General features: G+C 48.7%; 1 protein-coding gene across 1 annotated transcript in view; it reads left to right on the top strand.

Moving 5' to 3' along the window:
- Lamb1 (laminin, beta 1) overlaps nucleotides 1-21,581 on the top strand; it is a 64,199-nt gene that overhangs the window by 30,382 nt on the left and 12,236 nt on the right. The window contains exons 14-25 of the mRNA XM_005377293.2: nucleotides 1,217-1,352; nucleotides 2,502-2,660; nucleotides 3,471-3,598; nucleotides 3,814-3,937; nucleotides 4,289-4,493; nucleotides 5,005-5,148; nucleotides 5,355-5,586; nucleotides 8,976-9,139; nucleotides 10,018-10,242; nucleotides 11,809-12,023; nucleotides 12,646-12,742; nucleotides 18,847-19,216. Of these exons, the coding sequence (XP_005377350.2) occupies nucleotides 1,217-1,352; nucleotides 2,502-2,660; nucleotides 3,471-3,598; nucleotides 3,814-3,937; nucleotides 4,289-4,493; nucleotides 5,005-5,148; nucleotides 5,355-5,586; nucleotides 8,976-9,139; nucleotides 10,018-10,242; nucleotides 11,809-12,023; nucleotides 12,646-12,742; nucleotides 18,847-19,216 (2,199 nt within the window). The remainder of the gene's footprint in view (nucleotides 1-1,216; nucleotides 1,353-2,501; nucleotides 2,661-3,470; nucleotides 3,599-3,813; nucleotides 3,938-4,288; nucleotides 4,494-5,004; nucleotides 5,149-5,354; nucleotides 5,587-8,975; nucleotides 9,140-10,017; nucleotides 10,243-11,808; nucleotides 12,024-12,645; nucleotides 12,743-18,846; nucleotides 19,217-21,581) is intronic.

Raw genomic sequence — 21,581 nt, 5'->3', positions numbered from 1 at the left:
CGCTTCCCCTTCCAGCAGTTATTTGTTCAGCCAGTGTTTATTCAGTCAGGGGGCGGGGGCAGCTGAGGTGGAGAAGGTGCCGCCCGGGCCCTCACAGCACTGGCAATCTCCTAGGAGGACAGAGAGGTCTGTTAATTATTACGCCACTAGGGAGAAAGCAAACATGTCTTGAGGACAATAGAGGTATATCTAAGAACAACTGAGGCCTCAGAAAGCGCCTCTTGACAATGGCAGAGGAGGGAACCTAACACCCCTTGATGAACTGGGTAGAGCTTGAGCCAGGCTAAGTAGGATTTGAAGACCCCATGCTTCAGCTTGAGTGAATACTGTGAGATAAGCTTTGTGCCTGCCTTTCTTCCTCGGTGAGGGATGGAATGAAGGAGAAGAGGCTGGTGGTCAGGAAATGCCACAGCAGGGTCCTTAGTGAGTCTTGTCTGGAAAGAAATAGGTGGATCTTTACAAGGGGAGAGGGCAGTGCTAGGTTGGAGGAACCACAGAAGTAAAGGGAAGGGGTCACCTAGAGCACTGGAGAAACAGAGTTGTTCCAGATGGCTAGACAGGCTTGGGGAGGGGTGGAGGCCTGGGAAGGTAGGGAAGGGACAGGTTAGGGAAGGCGCAGGGCACATTCCCAAGACCATTGCACCAGGGAGTGATGTGGCTCATGCATCTTAGGAGGGTCACGGAATTTGATTCTTGTGGGGTGTGAAGAAGAAACCTAAAGAATACCTTCTAACTCCGTGGGTGGTGGCACTTTCACCCCAGTAGAAAACACGAAAGATCGATCAGTGCCATTTTGGGTCCATTGGTTGTGGGTGCCTCTTGGATAGCCCAGTCGGAGGTGTCCTTCGGGGACATGGAGATTTGGTTCTGAGTCCCACAAAAGGAGTGGTAGTTGGAAATAAAGTGAAAGATACAAGATACCAAGGCAGGGAAGTTCATGATGCCTGCGCAATATCCCAAGGTGGTGGGGAGGAGCAAAAGTGAAGAGAGGGCAAAGGAGATAGAATGAAGATGACCAGGCCAGCGAGGTTTCCTGTCAGGCTTTGGAGTTTGGGATTCATTCACAGGTATTATTTTTCCACATATTTATTTTCTGGAGGAAGTAAGAAAATTCTGCACGCACATTTTCCCCGTGTAATGTGTGGCAGACGGACAGCTGCTTCCCGCAGGTGCATGTGTGTCTGGTGCCCACACTGACGGCTCCTCCTCCCCACAGTTGCTCCTCAGAGTCCGGCCAGTGCTCCTGTCGGCCTCACTTGATCGGACGGCAGTGCAGCGAGGTGGAGTCAGGGTACTACTTCACCACCCTGGACCACTACATCTATGAAGCGGAGGGAGCCAGCTTGGGGCCTGTAAGTAGGGGAGTATGTGGCACGTGGGTGAGGCGGCATTTTGTGGGGGTAGTAATGGCATTGATGTGGTGGGTTAAGAGGCCATCGAAGAAGCATTTCTGTAGCTTTGGTCAGGGAGCACAAAATAAGGGTGCAGACCTTTCGTCTTGAAAACAGTCCTGTTTTAACCTATGTTAATCTCTAACTCACATGACTCCATTGTCTCTACTTGTGCTGCAAAGTTACTGTATGTACCCAGACTTGTTTCATTTATCATCCTAAAATGTAATGATTTAGAATGGTAGGTATGCTGCCTGAGATGGGATGGCTGAAATGGCAGGGGGCTGGCTGGGCCTTTCTCCCCGCTCGACCTCTCCTCACAGCTCTCATGAGCTTCCCCTGCATGGTGCAGTCAGGGTAGTAAGACTTCTTACCCGACTTCAGGCTTCCAAGCAGGAAACAGAAGCTGCCAGATGTTTCGTAAGCCTGGACTCAGAAGTCCCAGAACATCGTCTCCTCGTATTGTCTTGGTAATAAGTCACAAAACCAGCCCATTTCACGGGGTGGATGATAAGGTTTCACCTCTTGATTGCTAAAGCTGCGTGCAGATACAGGGAGTGAATGGTTGTGTGATGGCCGTCCCTGGAGATGACCAACCATAGGTGTTCTATAGTAGCCCTGTGAACCAGTGATAGGCAATGACTCATCAGGAACAAGCGCTCATTAGCATACTAAGTTTCTTCACTTGCAGTTGGAGCCTGAAACTAACTAATGCCAATTAGAGACCGGAAGAGCTCCACTAGGTATGGGACTAGCCTTGAAGAGAATGTGGGAAATACTTGACCAGTTCTAGACTTCCTTCAAACAGTACCTGGGATATTCATGAAGCAGGGCCGTTCTTTCCTTTATGCTCACCCCTCTGGATGTGTCCTAAGATACGTCCTTAGCCTATGGGTCTCCATCTCCAATGTCCCAAGACTAGTCCAAACACAAAAATAACAAGGAACCAGTTACCTTATTTGTACATCAGGCGCTTGATAATTTCCTGGGAAATTTGTGATTTTAAGAAAGAGGTATGATGGCCACAGTTTTGAATCTCTGGGTGGCTTTGGATTTGACTGAAATGCAGTCAGATCCCATTCGCTATGGAGCCTAACTCCCATTCCTCAGGGCGTCAGTGTGGTGGAGCGACAGTACATCCAGGACCGCATTCCCTCCTGGACGGGAGCTGGCTTCGTCCGAGTGCCTGAGGGAGCTTATTTGGAGTTTTTCATTGACAACATCCCCTATTCCATGGAGTATGAAATCTTAATTCGCTATGAGCCACAGGTAAGGAAAGTGGATTATGAGGGGCTGCTTTCAGAGTGAGGGGCTTCCGGGTGGTGTTACTGGTAGAAAAACAGTACCTCTAATAGGTGCTAATACTTCTGTGAAATCTGGGGGTTACACTGGATCAGCCTCTGACTTGTTAACATCCTCGGTGGAAGTTAAATCACATGTGTTTCTCGAATCCGGCTTCTTAGACATGTAGTGGCCTCTCACTGGCCGTTTAACCTGCCTGCGTAGAGGTGGTAATGAGTTATTACCTCGTCTGATCCTACTTTACCGGATCCCAGCTGAGGGGAAGATGTTGCCAGGAGATGCAGGGGGTCATACGAGGCAGAGACTGCCAAAATGATCCAGAAAGAACCAGAACTGGGACATAACACATGGGGGGACTCCCGATAAACTGACGCAGAAGGAGGAAAGGAACAGCATGAGCAGAGAAGAGAGGTTTTGTTTGAGGATCTGTAGAGCTAGATGAAGAACATGGGGTTTGGGAAAAGCCAGCGTCAATAAAGGAATGTGGACTCTCGTGGTAGGAAGTCCTGGAAGAATTCCGAGCAGGGCATTGTCATTTGAGCTGCTGGAGAGAGGACAGAGAGGGACCCTGGCAGGCAGCAGGGAGAGCTTTGGGGCTGTGCTTCCAGTCAGAGGAGAGTGAGGAAGACCGGAGCTGGGACAGTGGCAGAAGGACTGGGGAAGCAGCTGTGTTCTCCAGTGAGACCCGGCCAGGGGTTGATCTGGAGGGGTGTTTAAAAACAGGCGGGCGGTGGGCTCATGGTGGTGGTCCTTTCCATTGCTCGTTTTTTATTCTAGCTGCCTGACCGCTGGGAAAAAGCTGTCATCACAGTGCAGCGGCCTGGGAAGATTCCAACCAGCAGCCGGTGTGGTAACACTGTTCCCGATGATGACAACCAGGTGGTGTCGTTATCGCCAGGCTCAAGGTCAGTGTGGTGAGGTTTGCCGCTCAACAGAATAGCAGGCGCATCCTTTCTAGTCCAGTGTCTCCCAGCTTGTCGAGTTAGCATTTCGGAGCCAGACCCCAGCTGTGGACTTTCTTCCTTTGGGACTGGCACCGTACAGTTTTCAGTGTTCGTTTCTTGGATGCTTTCCAGGCTGACTTTTTGTCACTGTTTTTTCCTGTCCTGTTTCGGGGCAGATATGTCGTCCTTCCTCGTCCGGTGTGCTTCGAGAAGGGTCTGAACTACACGGTGCGGCTGGAGCTGCCCCAGTACACCTCCTCCGACAGCGAGGTGGAGAGCCCTTACACGCTCATCGACTCGGTCAGTGCCAGCCACTCCACACCGGGCGCCTCCCCGGGTGCTTGGGGTGCTGCGGGAGCACCGGGAGCAGAAGCCAAATCATTTTTGCCCCCAGCATTACCCTGCTTATGAAATTGCACCCTGCGGAAAGAGCTTACTCACATTGCTTCCCTCCAAAAATGGGAATATGCCTTACTCACCAGCATCTTAAAAAACCACCTAAACCTGTAAAGTAGATCTAAGTTTTGTCTGGGCAGAATACTTAAGGATGGAAAGGGTTGCACTTTCGTGGGCCTGCTTTTCTCTAAGAAGCAAAGCAGCGTGGGGTTCCCTTCGCTGATGTCATGGGGGCGCTCTTCTCGCCCGCTGCAGCTCGTGCTCATGCCGTACTGCAAGTCCCTGGACATCTTCACCGTGGGCGGCTCAGGAGATGGGGTGGTCACCAACAGTGCCTGGGAAACCTTCCAGCGGTACCGCTGCCTGGAGAACAGCAGGAGCGTGGTGAAGACGCCGATGACGGACGTGTGCAGGAACATCATCTTCAGCATCTCCGCCCTGCTCCACCAGGCTGGCCTGGGTAAGGGTCTGAAATAGCTCCCTGCGCCTGCTCTCCAGGCCTCCTTGGCACCTCGAGATGCGGTGGAATGCGTGCCCTGTGCATCTGTGCTAGGGAGCGTGAAGGAAATTGTCTCAAGAGTTTTCCCTTATTTTTTTAAATAATATTTTAGTGACCCAGGAAACACACAGAGAACAGGTAGCTAGGGAAGAGACTGCAGATCCAGCTTGTCTAGAAAAATACACATTCGTCTTTAAAAGGTCAGGCCAACTCCCACAGGTCACTGGGCTTCAGTTTCATGTCTTGGGATATTTGGGCTCAGGAGGCAAGAGGAGAGGGCCTCCTGCCTAGGAAAACTGCTTCAGTCTGCCAAGTCTGTCCCTCCCCCCACCCCTACACAGGGCTGCTTTCACTTTGAACTGGAACTCTGAAGAAGCAAAGTAGTAAAGCAAGGATTAGGGGGATCGAAGACCAGCTCAGAGACAGCGTGCGGGCTTTCATGTCATGGGTTCTGGTCTGTCTTCCCCTGCAGCTTGTGAGTGTGACCCTCAGGGCTCCTTGAGTTCTGTGTGTGACCCCAACGGAGGCCAGTGCCAGTGCCGGCCAAATGTGGTTGGAAGAACCTGCGACAGGTGTGCGCCGGGAACCTTTGGCTTTGGGCCCAGCGGATGCAAACGTAGGTGCACAGAAGTGCTGTAACGTACTCCGATTAACTGGGCAGCTCGGGGGAGTGACGGGGCAGCTTCCAAAGGCATCATGTCACCCGGGAGCTGATCACATGAGCCCTCGAGCTGTCTTAGTGGAAGACAAGGGTGCTCATGAAAGGGACACGTCCGGTTGGGTGAGTCTCTCAAGGCACTTCTGGATGGCCTGTTTCTGCAGCTTGTGACTGCCACCTGCAAGGCTCCGTGAGTGCCTTCTGTGACGCGAACACCGGCCAGTGCCCCTGTTTCCAGGGGGTGTACACTCGCCAGTGTGACCGATGTTTACCGGGCTACTGGGGCTTTCCGAGTTGCCAGCCCTGCCAGTGCAATGGGCACGCTGATGACTGCGACTCTGTGACGGGGCAGTGCTTGAGATGCCAGGACTACACCACGGGCCACAACTGTGAAAGGTAGGCGCCCACGGCACTGCCCCTCCACACCCAGGACATCATCTTTGGGTGAGAGAAACCTCAGAATTAACCACTGCCGGCTCCAAACGGCTCATGTATTTCAGGTCCCCCCGCCCCCGTACTTTCTAGGAACTCATTCATGTATTCAGTGCGTGTGCAGTTTATACCTTGTATGGGGCACGCCCTGCTCTGGTGCTGGGACCGTGGCCGAGAACCAGAGCGCTGTGGATCTGCCCTTGTGCAGTCATCCCGCGTTCACCGTGCCTCTGCATGGAAATCTGACCTCTGCTTTGGCACATCTGACGAGAGCTGTGAAATGTTAATGCCAAAGTTGGCTCCAAGTAGACACTAAATCCAAATCAGATTACTATTTGAAATAGCTTTGTTTCCAGGAGACATAAAATGTGCACAAGTAGAGCTGGTCTCCAGTTAGAGAAATGTTAATTCAGTAATCATTATGGATGTAAAGCCCTGCACCAGACAAGTAGTAAGGACAAGATACAGAATGTGTCTCCAGTGACAATAACCACTTAGCTCAGGAGGTAAAAATAGCTCCTATGAAAAAATTGGATGCCCCGTTCATTAGTAATTGGGAAACACAGATTTAAAACCTGCTTTTTGGCTGGGTGTGGTGGTGCATGCCTGTAATCCCAGCACTTGGCAGGCTGAGGCAAGAGGATTTTTGTGAGTTCGAAGCCAGCCTGGGCTACAAAATGAGTTCAACGCCAGCCTGAACTGTATAGTGAGACTCTGTCTCAAAAAATTTTTTTAAAAATATCTGCTTTTTGGGAGAATAGTCTACACTTTAAAAAAAAATTACTCGTTTTTTAAAAAAAATGTGGTACTGGGGATTGAAGACAGACAGGGCCTTTATGCTGAGCTACATTCCCTGCCCTTTTATTTTAGTTTGAGATGTAGTCTCACTAACTTGCCCAGGCTGGGCTGAAACTTATAATATGCCTGCCTCAGCCTCCTAGAGTGCTTGGATTACAGGGATGCACCACCACGCCCAGTAGTAGTGATCTCTACTTTTCCACATCAGTAACTTCTCTTTCCTAATATCCCTCCATTCTATGTGGGATTTTGTTTCAGAAAGCCATTTGTGAAATTCTGCTTGATCAGTTCCAAAGGTGCTTAGCAAAAAAAGGTGAAGTTGCTAATGAAAACCAAATATGCGGTTAGTGTAAGGCCTTGAGATGTTCATGAAACAAGCATATGGCTCCTGGCTTGCAGGGAGAGTGGATGCAGGAAGCTAGAGGTCCTGTGTCTCGTCTTTGAATCAGTCATCACTTAAACCACAGAATCGTGGGTGAACAGAAAACTAGGACACAGTCACACAACAGTGCGGGGAGGAGTTCATACATTAGTGTCATCTTTTGTTTTTGGCTCCATATTTATCTTTGTTGGTGTTTCAGAGGAGAATTGGTATGAGAAGGAGACCATGAAGAAGTCAGATTAACAAGGAGAAAGCAGGGTGGGAGCAGAGTAAACTGCAGTGAGACCGGTGCCCTGCATCTGAATGCAGATCCTGTGAGATACTCTCCGCCCAAATTTGCAACTGGCTTTGGGTTTTATTTGTAAAGAGTTTTGATTCCTTGCAGGAAAATGGGAAAGGATGTGGGAGAAGGGAAGATTTTTTAGCCCTGGGTGGAAGGGCTAGATTGAAACACTTTGTTGAAGTGTTTGGAGCTCTGCTATCTAGTTAGTGTAAACCAATTTCTCCTCATTCTTTCGTCATTCTGTGTGATCAGAATTTCAGTCCCCTTAATTTTTTTTTTATATGCAATTATTGTACCATTTTATTTTTTTTTAGTGTTTTTTTTTATTTTAAAAAGAGGAAAACATGAACAGACAGACAACCTTTTACAAAATAGCAAAAGAACAGTACAGACAATGCAGAGTTACAAACAAAGTGGTAGGAAATTAACAATGCTTGTTGTATTACATATTGATATCTTCAAAGTGGTTTCTCATGAAAACAGAGAGAGACCTGCAATATTGAACAATCAAGGACTCATTGACAGTTTCTCACTTTGTTTTTGTTTTTTTTTTTTTTTTTTTTTTTAGTCCCCTTAATTTAAAAAGAAACTCTACTCTTAGATTTCTCCTCAGGGGAGGCAGAAAGTGAACCCTCCATTTGTGTCACGATATTTCTGGTTGTACTTCACCTAGAAAAGGCTGATGGAGACCTGCTCACAAAACCATACAGAATTACTTCATCACTGTAGATTTCCCCAGCACATAATTAGGGAACTTGTTCTTTTATTATTTCTGCAGCTAATGAAGTGCATAATTAATTTCCTCTGAACACTTTTCTTCTAGTTCTTTATACTTTCCCTTGTTTAAAAAAAATCCTGCAGGACATGGTGCCGTACACCTGTAATCCCAGCACTCAGGACGCTGAGGCAGGAGGATCACCAAGAATTTGAGGGCAGCTGGACTACATAGTGAGTCCAAGGCCAGACTGAAAACTACATAGTGAGACCCTGTCTAAGCAAACAAACAAACAAAATGCTGTGTTGACTCAAAAAAGCAAAACGAAATCATGAAAAACACACTGAATTGGAAATCCTCAAACCTGAGTTGCAACCTCAGCTCTCCTACCTTGCTGTATAACCATGGATGAGTTACACTAGCCAACTTCCTGTAAGCATAATAACCAGGGTGGATTGATGGTCTCCAAAGTTCCTTCAAGCTCTTACAGTCTAGATGTTTTACAGCATAACCTTACAGCATTTATCTTGAGGATAGCAGCACAGCCTAATAAAAGAAGTCCTCACTGACGATCAGGAGGCCTAATCAAACTCCTGGCTCTGATGAGGTTTGTGAGCTTTGCAAATCATTCACCCTCCATGAATCCCTTAGCTATTAAAAGAAGGAGCCTGGAGCTGTTGGATTTGGCGGTTAATAAATTACATCTCTCATTCCAAGTTTGGAACCACCTGACATACAGACTCAGGAGTCACCCAGCTGCAGGCCTCCCTGGCAGCTTTGTGACTGGTAAAAGCTGCATCCTAGGATGTGGCTTTAGACCCATAGCTGGGGAGGGGTTTTGCTAACATGTCCTCCCCGCCAGAACGGAGGCCAGACAGTGCCAGCCACACCCACAAAAATGGACGCCTTAAGGCAAAGAGGAAGCAGACCTGCTGCTCAGGGTAGGCTGGCAGCTGACGGCAGCAGAGTGCATGCAGGAGTTGTGTTGCTTCCTCTGGAAACAGGGAGAATGGGGGAAAGGGTCCCTGTGATCTGTCTGGAGCCTTCCCAGGGAGTCTGATGGGAGCTAATGTTGGAGAAGCTGGGAAGAATGTTCCCAAGTAGAGCAGAGTTCTGAGTTTCTTAGAGTTCCTAACAACCGTGGTCACGGCTCACTCCCTTTGTGCCCGGTGTAGGTGCCTGGCTGGTTACTATGGAGACCCCATCATTGGGTCGGGGGACCACTGCCGCCCTTGCCCCTGCCCGGATGGTCCTGACAGCGGGCGCCAGTTTGCCAGGAGCTGTTACCAGGATCCGGTCACTCTGCAGCTTGCTTGTGTTTGTGAGCCGGGGTACATCGGTAAGTCACGCACAGGCTTTGGGAGGAGCAGGAGAAGGAAATGAGCATCTTTAGTTCATTAGTAATGAGAAAAAGATAAAAAGTGGTCTGGTTAAGTTCACTTATACATTGCTTAGTTAAGAGTTAAGGGAGTTGGGAAATTCCTGTTATTTTCCAATTTGGCATGTAGAGTAGTCAATTTTCGACTGGTAGTGCTAGAGCAAGATCACAAGGACATTTGAATCCATGCAAAGCCCTATGGAACATTTTTCTGTTCTTAAACAGTAGGAAGATCAGTTGATGTGTTATTTCCTCCCTTCTTTTATTTAACATCTACCAAAAGTGTCTCCACATAGTACAGTGGGTAGAAAGAAAAGAATACCATTGAGGGAGTTGCCGAAGCTGAACCAGCCAAAGCTTCTCTGCTGTTCATTACCCTCACATTATCCGTCAGTGCTGAGTTTTGCTAGAGAAGGCCCCTTTTACTTTATCACTGAAGCTGCTGGTTCTAATACCATTACACTCATGCATAGTTCAGCAAGAACTTTTTACATATGGTTTCAGGGTTTCTTAGGGAAATTGGTCATCATTAAGGATCCCATTTTCCAGTTGCTCTTTTCAGTTTACATAAGCCTTGGGTTAGGACTGTAACCTCAGGCTATCTTTTACATTGTTCCTTATTCTTAAGGCGCTAGCCTGCTTCACCTCCTGCCTGGGAAGCTAAAGACTCACAACTGTCTTGGCCCTTCTGTGGCCGCAAAAGACTTCTTCCCCGGACAGCCAGAGCCTTTCTTTCCCCTCTGGGTGTGATGGGCCGGGCTCTGGGCAGGGATGCCAGCGCTGAGCACCAGCTGGTTGGTTCAGTTGAAGGTCTTGTGCTTGGTTTTCCTGCACGATAGGCTCCAGATGTGACGAGTGTGCTTCAGGGTTCTTCGGCAATCCCACGGACGTGGGGGGCTCCTGTCAGCCTTGCCAGTGCCACCACAACATCGACGCGAGTGACCCAGAGGCCTGCGACAAGGACACTGGAAGATGCCTCAAGTGCCTGTACCACACAGAAGGGGACCGCTGCCAGCTGTGCCGCTCTGGGTACTATGGTGAAGCCCTCCGGCAGGACTGCAGAAGTAAGATGCGCGACTTCGCTGACGCTTTCTCTCTCCCTCTCTTTCTTTCTTTCTCTCAAGCCTGTGGTAGACTATTATTTAATCTTCCTTAAAAAATAAATGCCAACTTTCTTGCTTCCTCTTTTTTTTCCCCACTCTCTTCGCATCCCTTCAACCCCTTTTCTCTTCCTTATTTACAAAGCTTTGTTTCCATTAGAATGATTTCTGTGTACCTCTTTTCTTTCCGTAGTGGGATTCAAACCCAGGACCTTCATGCTGAGCTACATCCCTCACTGTAACCCCGTTTTTAAAAAAAAATTTTTTTTGAGGCAAGGTCTTGCTCAGTTACTATGTTGCTCAGGCTGGCCTCAAACTTGAAATCTTCCTGCCTCAGCCTCCCAGAGTGCTGGCTTCATAGCACATGAGCCCCCAGGCCCAGTTTCCAACTTCCTCTTCGTTATTAGAGGATTGTATTCTTCATGTATTTGTTTCACATGGGAAAAACATATGTTCAGGCAGGGAGTAAATTGCACTTTCAGGGCCGGAGATATAGCTCAGTGGCACGGCACCTCCCTGGTAAGCACAAGGTCCTGACTTTGATTTCCGGTACTAAAAAAAAAAAATTGCACTTGCAGTGAAAGGTGAGACAGAATTGTTAAATATCTTTGTATTCTCATTTTCTGGCAAGATTGAAGTCTCCTGATGTGGCTCAGTGCTGGGGAGAGAAAATTGAAAGGTGAAACCAATTGTCACCATGATAAATCCCATGCAATAGCGTATCTGTGTGCTCTCCCCTGAACCTGCTCACTGGATGGGACTTTGAGGACCCGTGCAGGCCACAGTTTTCTGACCTCATTGAGGGAGCTGATCCTCCCAGCCTAGGGAAGAGAGAGAAGTGAAATCTCTGAATGGTTCTCTGCGACCTTATTATTTCTCTCTTATCAAGAGAACAGCAGGCATTTTCGTTGCTGCTGCTCCAAGGCCCCTGCTTTTGTTTACACAGACGCATGTGGGATGTTGGGGACCAGCAGGACCAGGTTCCTTAAAGCCTGTGGCTTACAGGGCCTCTCCCTGCTGCTTCAGACACCTCCAATTACCGCTGTTTCCGGCCAAGAGCTTGAAACCACTGGATATCTCCGTTCCTAGTGGCGCACTTTTTATTTACAGTTAAATCTTTACTTGTAGCGTGATTAATGAGCAGCTCACTGAGTCTGTCCATCTAGGAAATACTCCTGGCAACACTGTCATTGGTGTTGTGCAAATTTGTCACCGGCCCGGGAAAGAGCAGAACTGTGTCTCATTTCACAAAAGCTTCTGAAGCACAGTAGTTTTAAGTTTTTATTTTATTTTATTTTTTTGGTACTGGGAATCAAACTCACGACCTCACGCTTGCCAGGCAGGTGCTGTGCTGCTGAGCTATATCCCTTGCCCTAAGTTTAAGGTTTTAAAAAGTTACTTCCTTCCCTACTTGGACGTCCAGGTGGAGGTTGGGACAGGGGGAACGCTGGCCGTTGGGGGGTAGCTGAGCTGTGCATGCTTGTGCCTGTGACTGATCACCAGCACCCCCGACCCCGCTGTCCTTTTCAGAGTGCGTCTGTAACACCCTCGGCACCGAGCAGGCGCACTGTAACAGCTCTGACTGCCGGTGCGACCAGGCCTCTGGCCAGTGCACGTGTCTTCCCAACGTGATCGGGCAGAACTGTGACCGCTGTGCGCCCAACACCTGGCAGCTGGCCGGCGGGACCGGGTGCGAGCTGTGTGACTGCAACGCCGAGCATTCCTTCGGGCCGTCTTGCAATGAGGTGAGGGGTGAGGCCATGGTGGGCCCCCGTGACAGCCAGTCCCTTCGGTGGCCTCTCCTCAGTTGGGAAGGGCCAGCATGGTAGCAGCTTGGCCAGCACAGTAGGTCTGGTCTCGGCCCTCCCTGGCCCCTGCTGGGCTGGGGTGATATAATCACGCCCACAGCGATTCAGTGCAGTGCCCAGCAGTGGGTGGGCAGCGGTACGGAGGGCACAGGGCAGGGGCAAGAGCGGAAGTTTCTCTTCCTTGCCTGGCCCTGGAGTCGAACTTCCTGCCTAATTACTCAGCGTGAAATAGCGGCCCCCAACATGTAGACAGCTCACACGCTCCCTAGTCAGTCAGGTTGAGAGGGGGTTGGCCTAGGATTGGTGTGGCTCTGTGAGGGCGACAGTGCAGAAAGGCGGACACAGACCCCGGACGCGGTGGACCTTTCTGACCCTGTTTTGGGGGAGCCGCGAGGAGGCGCAGGCCGGTGACCTTGGTGCCTGAGACGGAGGAGGGAGGGTCCCTGTCCACAGCTGGCAGCCCGCTGGGTCCCTTCCGCCCAGCAGCCGGGGGAAGGACGACAGCTGCCTCCCCCGAGGCCGCCGAGGCCGCCTGACCCTGTCTGTGTTCCGGCCGTAGTTCACAGGGCAGTGCCAGTGCATGCCGGGCTTCGGAGGCCGCACCTGCAGCGAGTGCCAGGAGCTCTTCTGGGGAGACCCCGATGTCGAGTGCCGAGGTGAGGTTTGGACGGCGCGGGGCGGGGGCTGCAGAGGCCTTTTATAAACCGCACGCTGCAGCACAGATTGCTAGGTTTAATGATTCGAGAAATGCATGCTCCGTGTTTGCTACAAAGTCTGATCCCACCCTCCAGGTAAGGGCAGGGAGTAAAGAGTAGATGAGCTGCCGCTGCAGCCTGCAGCCAGGGGTGCGGTTCTTCGGCTCTGCACAGGCGTCCACATCCACGCACTGCAGATACACACAGTGGATTTAAAAACGACTTCAAGCAAAATGGGAACCTATGAACCATATATTCCTGCAAGGTGGTTATTTTTTTATTGTTTTGGCCTCTCTGAACTGTATTTAAGATCGGCTTCCTTGGTACCTCATGCAAGAGACCCCTGGTTTTTCTAAAGAGATCACCTGATGCTGGTGGATCCAGCAGAGCAGCAATGGCGAACCTTTTAGAGACAAGTGCCCAAAGTGCAACCTAAAACCCACTGATTTATCGCAGAGTGCCAGCACTGCAATGAAAACCCGAATACTGCGGTTTTAGTTTAGAGAAAAACCAACTTGTACATTAACATTTTTTGTCTTAAAAGAAAAACAATACACGTGCCATAGGTTCGCCACCAGTTCAGCAGACCATGTCCGTGTCAATAGTTAAAGCCTTTGGTTTGTGTGCATGAATTCAATGTCTGCCCCAGCAAGGACTGAGGGCATCAGAGTCTATGTAAAAACAGTGAGGATGAGGTTGGCATTCAAAGTCAGTGAATGTGAATGAAAGCCAGATTTTCATGTAGGCTGGGAGAAACTTGATGTTTCTCTTTTTCTTTTTTGCCCCTCTTTCTGCGTTTCTAGAGATTGAACTCAGGACCTTTGTATAAGCTACATGCTCAGCCCTTTTCATTTTTTATTTGAGACAGAGTCTTACTAAGTTGCTAAATTGCCCACGCTGGGCTCTAATTTGTGGTCGGCCTGCATTATCCTTGCATAGTGCTGGAATTGCAGACATGTGCCTCTGCACACTATTGATATTTTCTTTTCTTTTCTTTTTTTTTTTAAATTTTTATTTATTCAGTAGTTTTCAAGATAGAGTCTCACTGTATAGTCCAGGCTGGCCTTGACTTAACTAGGTAGCCCAGGCTGACCTCAAACTCATGGCACTCCTCCTGCCTCAGCCTCCCGAGTGCTGGGAGGCTGCCACCACACCTGGCTCCGGTTTTTTTTTTGTTTGTTTGTTTGGGTTTTTTTGGTACCAGGAATCGCACTCAGGACCTTGAGCTTACCAAGCAGGCATTTGTACCACTGAGGTATATCCCCAACCCCCAAGGAATTTTTACACAGTTTTTTTTCTTCTCCCTGGTACCAGGAATCGAGCTTATGACCTTGCGCTTGCGAGGCAGGCGCTGTGCCGCTGAGCTAAATCCCCAGCCCCGCTGGCTCCAGTTGACATTTTCTTAAGAACAAAAAAAATTAATAAAATCATCTGAGTCATTTTTATTCTGCAGTAATTTTTTTGAACCTGACAAATATGTTTCCTTTCTTAAAAGCATTTACAGCAGAGATTTAATAAGCTCTTCCAACTATGTCTTCTGCTCATGTCCTATTTTCCCTGCATTTTTAGTTTATAACTGAATATTTTCTATCACTTTCTATGTAGTCTTAGGCTAGTTTTCTTTGTTGCATATGTGAAATTGTACATCGCTGTCGGACTTTTACTTTTAAAAATGACCTTTTCCTCTTTTGGATACAACAATGAAAAAAATAACGGGTCTTCAAGTGAGCAACTCACTTGGTGTCTCCTACAAAAGGTCAAAAACCAGAAGCTTCGTTAATAGCAGGAAAACGCCTCACAGTGGGTAGAGCAGCATGGCATGCGCTGCCAGGCAGGGCAAGCCAGAAGTGTGTGTACGGGCATCTCAGGTGAAGGTCTGTGTCCCAGCGGGGCTACGGTTGGCTGCGTCAGGGAACAAGCAGTGTTTCATCCCTCAGATGCTGAGGTTCCTGGGGTCTGACACATCAGAAGTCCGTCCCCTTGCGCTAAGATTCTTCCCCAGGTAGAACCTCCACTGAAATGTGTTCTCCAGGGCCCAGGTCACTATTCGCTTTAATTCCTCAGTCTTCTACTGCCCACGGGCTTGATGTTTCTCCAGATAATGCCTTTGTCACTGCTGATTCTGTGAGCGTGTGTCGTTGGTGAAATAGCCTTGGCTGCCAGAGCTCTCTGACCCTTTGCTCCAGTCTTAGCTTTGTTAGCTTGAGAAGCCTGTTACCCAGAAACAAAGTCAACCAGAGGCTTGTTCCGAGGCGTGCTCAGGTTACCCCTGACCCTCTTATCTTTTTTAAAAAAAGAAACTGTAGTTTAACCCCCTCCCCCAACTTGTCTGGGTCAAAAGTTAGATCTTGTTTTAGAAGCTGCGAAGCGTGAGATTTCTAGCACTGGTGCTCACCGACTTCTTTATCATTTTATGTAGAAGTCAGCCCATTGCTAACTAAACTGATAATCGGGAAAAACCAACACAGGAAACAAAGACTATTCTCAAGGAAATGCAGCTTGTATAAGGAAAACGGATTGAAACTGGACATGTGTATTCCTTTCCCTTTCTCCCTCTAGTATTTTCTTTTTCTCTGTAAGATAATCAGACTTTTAGTTAATAAACGGACTATGAGACTGGCCTCAAGGCTTGCCCTCTCTGCCTGAGGCCATGGCTGGAGGGCTCTGGGGAGAGGCAGGCAGAGGGGCAGCCCCTCCGCCCCAGCGGTCCGGAGCCAGGCCTCCAGTTCCCTCCCTGGTTCTGCCTCCAGGGAGCACAGGAGCTTACCTTCCCCAGCACATGCCTACTCGGTTGACGTAGGAAGCTTGCCAGTCCTCTGTGGTTTTATTCATCTATCCTATCTATGCGATTTTCAAACTGAAATGTACTCAGAATTTGCTTTCTAAACTTAGTCCCAGAGCCAGGCATGTTGGTGCGTGCCTGTAATACCAGTTACTCCGGAGGCTGCCTTTGGAAGATTGCAAGTTCAAAGCCAGCCTGGGCAACATAGTGAGTCTCTGCCTCAAAAAAAATAAAAGGAAGCCAGGCTTGGTGCCACCCTCCTGTTACCTCAGCACTCTGGAGGCTGAGGCAGAAGGATCTCCTCAAGTTCAGGGTCAGCCTGGGCTAAATGGTGAGTTCAGGAACAGCCTGAACTACATAGCAAGACTTTGTCTCTAGGTAGATAGGTAGGTAGGTAGGTAGGTAGAGTGATAGATGAAAGGAAGAAAAAAAGAAGGAGAGGGCAGAGCAGAGCAGAGCTGAGCATGTAGCTCAGTGCGAAGGCCCTAGGTTCTGTCCCAGTACTACAAAATAAGAAACAGCGGCAGAGGAAGAGAAGGCCTTTTGTGTTCCTAACCTTTATATCATAATCAGTATTCACATCCATTCAGCACACCCCCACCCAGTAAAATGTTTCAAGCTCTTTGGAGCTATTACGAGCTTCCCTAAGAATGTGGGCCCCTGGGAAAACACTCCAAGAGCTTTTTCCAGTTCTAAATCTAAGGGTTCTAGTCTTGCTTCCCTACTGAATTACAATATTTTTCCAAACTTACCTTTGGTCTCTTTTTAAATGCCACCCAGAAAGAAACTCCTTTTCTCCAGAGTGATAAAATGTAGGGCGAAGGTACCTGACCGAGTTGCTAACTTTAGCAATTCAGAGTTACAAGTTGTTGCGTCTGTTTGAACCCTGTGGTCTGCAGTGTCTTCTCTTTGAGTTCACACTGGCTGAGCTGGTTTAGGGCATTTCTAATTTGGGGGAAGAAAGCATTTGAGTTTGTGCCATGAGGGGGCAGTTGGTATAGGGCAGTGGTGGTGAACCCATGGCACATGTGATATTTTTCTTTGAAGACAAAATACATTAATGTATGAGCTGTTTTTTCTAAACTAAAACCGTAGTATTCAGTTATCATTGCAGTGCTGGCACTTTGCAATAAATAAGTGGGTTTTGGGTTGCAGTCGGACACTCATCTCTCAAAGGTTCTCCACCACTGGTAAATGTATTCAGTGTTCGGGAGCCAAGGATGATAAATGTCCCTTAAGGGACAAGAGCTTAAAGCAGGCTCTCAAACAAGAAAGTGCTGGACCCCAAGTGCCTTTGATGCCCTGCAGAGAAAGATGATAACCTACAAAACATCCCTAGAGAGAGACTGAGAATTGACTTAACCACGGGGGATCCATCAGCAGCCACAGAGCCTCGTGCCTCCTGGAAGGCCGTGGGAGCCACACTCAGGCCGTCTGGCCGGCGCAGAAGCGAGGAGGAGACACAGTGCGGGCTTCCATGCGCACTGAGCACCTCCAAGGTGGAGACTGGGACTTGAAGGCCTGGCTCCAGATATCAGCAAGGACAAGCAGTGTCTTCTGAAATTAGATGGGGCCATGGGCAAAGGATGTACACTCTTCTCTGGAATTGTGTATTTAATTGCCAAATACATTTTCAGTTGCAATGGTTTGTCGGAGAGCACAAATTTAGACTCTAGTGCCATGTAGCAGACAATGTGCTTATAGAGAGACTTAGGTCATAGCTAAGTATTCTCCTTATGGAAAAAAAACGTAGTTATGTAAAAGACAAATGAGTAGAGCCTCCGACTTAGAACGCATTGAATGTTGCTATTGTCCGTGCGCTCGGGGCTCTTGGCCGACCCTGCGAGTCTGAACAAGCCCACCAGTGTGCTGCGACAGGGCGGGAATCTGCTCCGCCCACTGCGGGGGCACTGGAGGAAACCTCGGCCTGGGGCTGTGCGCTGTGCCCCGCAGAAGTCGGAGGGCCACACGAGGAACCTGCTGATTCGTAGACAGCAGAAGCGCAGGGTCAGTCTCCATCCAAGGCCCCCGCTCTTAGCAAAGGCCGGCGTCCCCAAACCTAGGTTTCATGAGAACTGTGAGGCAGAGGCGAGAACCTCTGGGATGTGGGCATTTTCCAAACTTTGCTTGTTCCTCATTCCACAGTTCTTCAGTAGAAGAACTCATCTGTTCCTTGCCCACACATTCATCTTTAGATGCCTGATTAGTTTCCTCAGGTTGGGATTTCTTCCACAATCGCCCGCATTTTTCTTTAGTTCCTTTGTGACCCGGGCAATAAAACTTCATGGGAGTCCTTAGAGATCCACGAGCTGTGTTGTCAGGAGGACGAAGTCCTGTTTTGTGTAAGCCTAGAAGTGGAACCTGTATCCCCAGAAGTGGACACCAGCTTGTGTTCCTAACCCGCGTCCTGGACACTTCAGTTTCGCTGCCCAAGAATTCAGAGTGTTGCTGGAAAGGGGAAAGGGGAGCTGCGCACTGACCAGGCAGCGTGGAGGGTTCAGGGAGGCCACAGGCGAAGCACAGCTTACCGAGAGTGCGGCGCTGAGAGGTAACAATGGTGTAAGACGGGCCCTGCCCCGCCCTTGAAGTCTGGCCAGGGTCTAGGTAGGGAGATAAGAGTATATTTATTTTACTTACACCTTTCACCAGGATGGGTTGTTGGCCAGACGTGTGCACAGGCCTTTTGCTCTTCAGATGCTGTAGCGATACCCAGATATCTGAAGTGCTGATACAGAAATAATTTGATCCCCTGAGATTTGGGGACAGACTAGGCACTGTCATTAGTAATATCGGCCACAGCTGCTGGCCAGAGATGCTGGGTTTTGCCCTGTTGCAGACGTGTTTTCCCTGTGGCATTTGGCTCTGCCTCAGGTGCCAGCTGCTGTGTATTGAACCAGTGACAGGTGGGGACTGCTGGGCTCTCGAGACCCCTACATCATGTGTGGTGTTTTGTGAGTGAGTGTTTAGCGTGGTAGGATGGTTACCCAGCAGGAGGTGGAATCGTGACTCGGCCTTTTTCCTGCTGTGTGGCCCGGAGCAGTCATGTGATCTCTCTGCATTTCAGTTTCCACATCTGTAAACAGTGGGGATCATTGCACACGTATAGGGTTCTGGTGTGGGTTATGTGAAATACCTGTAGAACATTTCTGTAATGCCTGGCACACAGTAAGTGCTCAATAAGCATTAGCTGTTCATTTTGAATTATTACTGTTATCGTTAAGAACCAAATCCGATCACTGAGGCTCCTGATCGAGACCAGCTGGCATTGCTGTTTCCCTTCCAGCCTGTGACTGTGATCCCCGGGGCATCGAGACGCCGCAGTGTGACCAGTCCACTGGCCAGTGTGTCTGCGTGGAGGGTGTCGAGGGGCCACGCTGTGACAAGTGCACGCGGGGGTACTCGGGGGTCTTCCCGGACTGCGCACCCTGCCACCAGTGCTTTGCACTCTGGGATGTGATCATCGCCGAGTTGACCAACAAGACCCACAGGTTCCTGGAGAAAGCCAAGGCCTTGAAGATCAGCGGCGTGATTGGGCCTTACCGGGAGACTGTGGACTCGGTGGAGAAGAAAGTCAACGAAATAGAAGCGATCCTGGCCCAGAGCCCGGCAGCTGAGCCACTAAAAAACATCGGGAATCTCTTTGAGGAAGCAGAGTAAGTAGTTAATGGTTGGAGCAACAACTTATGATGTTTGCTCAGCTTTAAACAGCAGAGCTGTCCTGGTGCTTCTGCTGGACGGCTCTGATCCTGTCACTGAAGACAGACTCTGGCCCGTTCATTTCCAGCAGGCCTGGGTGAGTGACGGGGGCGCGTCCCTGGATCCAGGGTCCTGCAGGCTGCGGAATGGGAAGTGCGCGTTTGCTCACCACCCCGCCCCCGTAACCAAGTCTCAGCTCTGCTGTGCGCTGGGCTTGTGAACTTAAGTCGCGCACTAATGCACGGGCCTCCATTTTCCTTCCCATGGAGGGTGGGGAAAATAATATTTGCTTTACCCTACAGAGTAACACAGGGATTGGTTTATGAAGTGATAATGTAATTGCAAGAAAGACATTATAAATCTAAATTATTGTTATTGTAACTTACACTACTACGAGGGAAATTCTATCACCACAAATAGACTTTTTTTCCCAGGTTAGTTTGCTGCTTAGCCATCGGTCCACTAGACCAGTGCTTCAACTAATTATTAAAATCTTTTTTACAACAAAAAATCCCCCTTCTACACCTTGTCTAGGTGTGCATCTCTTAGACTGGATAATGAGGGTTTTTGGTTTTGTTTTGTTTCTGAGGCTGGGTCTCCTTAGTAGTCTGCTCTGGCCAGGAACTCATTCCATAGCCCAGGCTGGCCTCAAACGTGCCATCCTCTCAAGTGCTGGGAATACCGACATGCATCACCACACTCAGCTCAGTAAGTTTTTATGTGTGCAGTTACAGCAGAGAGAGTTGAGGTAGTGGCCTAACCTCTCAGGGATCATCTTTCTACCTTTTCTTCTACCCTCATTTTCCCTGCCCACAAATACTCTAACTACTTTTGCCGAAAAGGACCCCAGAAACAGCACTGTGAAAAGACCTAGGAGCTGAAGGACAAAACAGGAAGAGCTCTCTTGTCCGACGTGATGATGACTGTAGATTCTGACAGAGCGCAGTAACGCTGTTTTGTGCGGGGTGGGATTTAGTCCGCATCTCTGAGGCCAGGGGAATGTTCATCTTATGTGATGTGCGGAGACCCAGACGACAGCTGACTTCCTTAGCTCAAGTTCCCTGTCATCACAGTTGAATGCCACTGGTCCCCTGACCGAAAGCCTCAGGGTTTGGGTCCAAGATTGCGTGGGTGAGCGGGGTGTTCGGGAATGTCTGCTGTGGGCTGATAATGTATTTACGAGGCAGTTGACCTTATTAAGAGACTTAGCCTCCTCATGGGCAGCAGCTGCCTCCTGGCAGGAGTCACGAGTTTTAGGCCATTTCTAGGTGCAGACCTGTTTAGGACGTGATTGCTGGCCTGGGTGTCCTGTGCCTGCAGAACTAAAATCCCGGGTGTCCTGGGCGAGCCAGCCAGCAGCCCCATCCAGAGGCAGCTACAAGGTTTCTACCCTTAGTATCCATGAGGCAAATTGCTGTCATCTCAGGAAAAGCAGCTTCGGTAATACTTGTTTTCAGCATAATGTCCAAGGATGTATGTTTAAGACCCAAAATGGTCTTACTTCAAAATATATAATGTTGCAGGGCTGGGGATGTACTTGGGTAGAACACTTGCCTAGCATGTGTCAGGCCCTGGGTTTAATCCCTCGAATAATATAAACCAATGTTAGGCTTGACTATTTGGTTTTTTTTTTTAATTGTAATATTTTTTGAAACCTAAGGAGAAACGAAAGCCTTTTGTGAAACAACAGATTAATAACAGCAGAACACTGAAAAACAAAAAACAAAAAACAAAAAACCTGCTATCCTCAGGGGAAAAGCCATCAGGTTCATAAAGTGTAAATTAACCTACCAAATCTGATGATTCCACTAAGTGTTTGTTCTTTGAGTTGGATCATTCATGGTATTACCTCAGGCTTAAATGTAATTTTTCTCATGGCCCCCAAGTTTTTAGCATCTTTATATTTTTTTAGTTTTGTTCTGTTTTTCCTTTCATAACAGCCATGGTCTCACTATGATGCCCAGGCTGGCCCCAAATTTCTGGGCATGAGTGATTCTTACGCTTCAGCAATCCTTCCTGAGTGGCTGAGACTAGAGGCGCACACCAGCATGCACAGCTCGGTGTTTTATATTCTTCTATCCCAGAGAAAACAATTATATTCAGTTGGGTGATCCAGTCATTACAGAGCCAAGGTCTTCTCAAATCCTACTTTCTTTGTGACAAACATACAAGACCACACATTGTATTTACAGATAAGGTTCCTGAAGGGCAGCTTTTGAGATAGAAGATCTAGAACAAAATGCAGTTGGGTTTGGGTTATAAAGAGATACTGTAGAAGCTACAAGTTAGTCCTCATAGCTATCCCTTTTCTTGTGAAAAATA

The sequence above is a fragment of the Chinchilla lanigera genome, unplaced genomic scaffold, assembly GCF_000276665.1.
Source record: "Chinchilla lanigera isolate Chin_1 unplaced genomic scaffold, ChiLan1.0 scaffold00009, whole genome shotgun sequence".
In the NCBI taxonomy this organism is placed as follows: Eukaryota; Metazoa; Chordata; class Mammalia; order Rodentia; family Chinchillidae; genus Chinchilla; species Chinchilla lanigera.
This window is presented reverse-complemented; position numbering and strand designations above follow the sequence as displayed.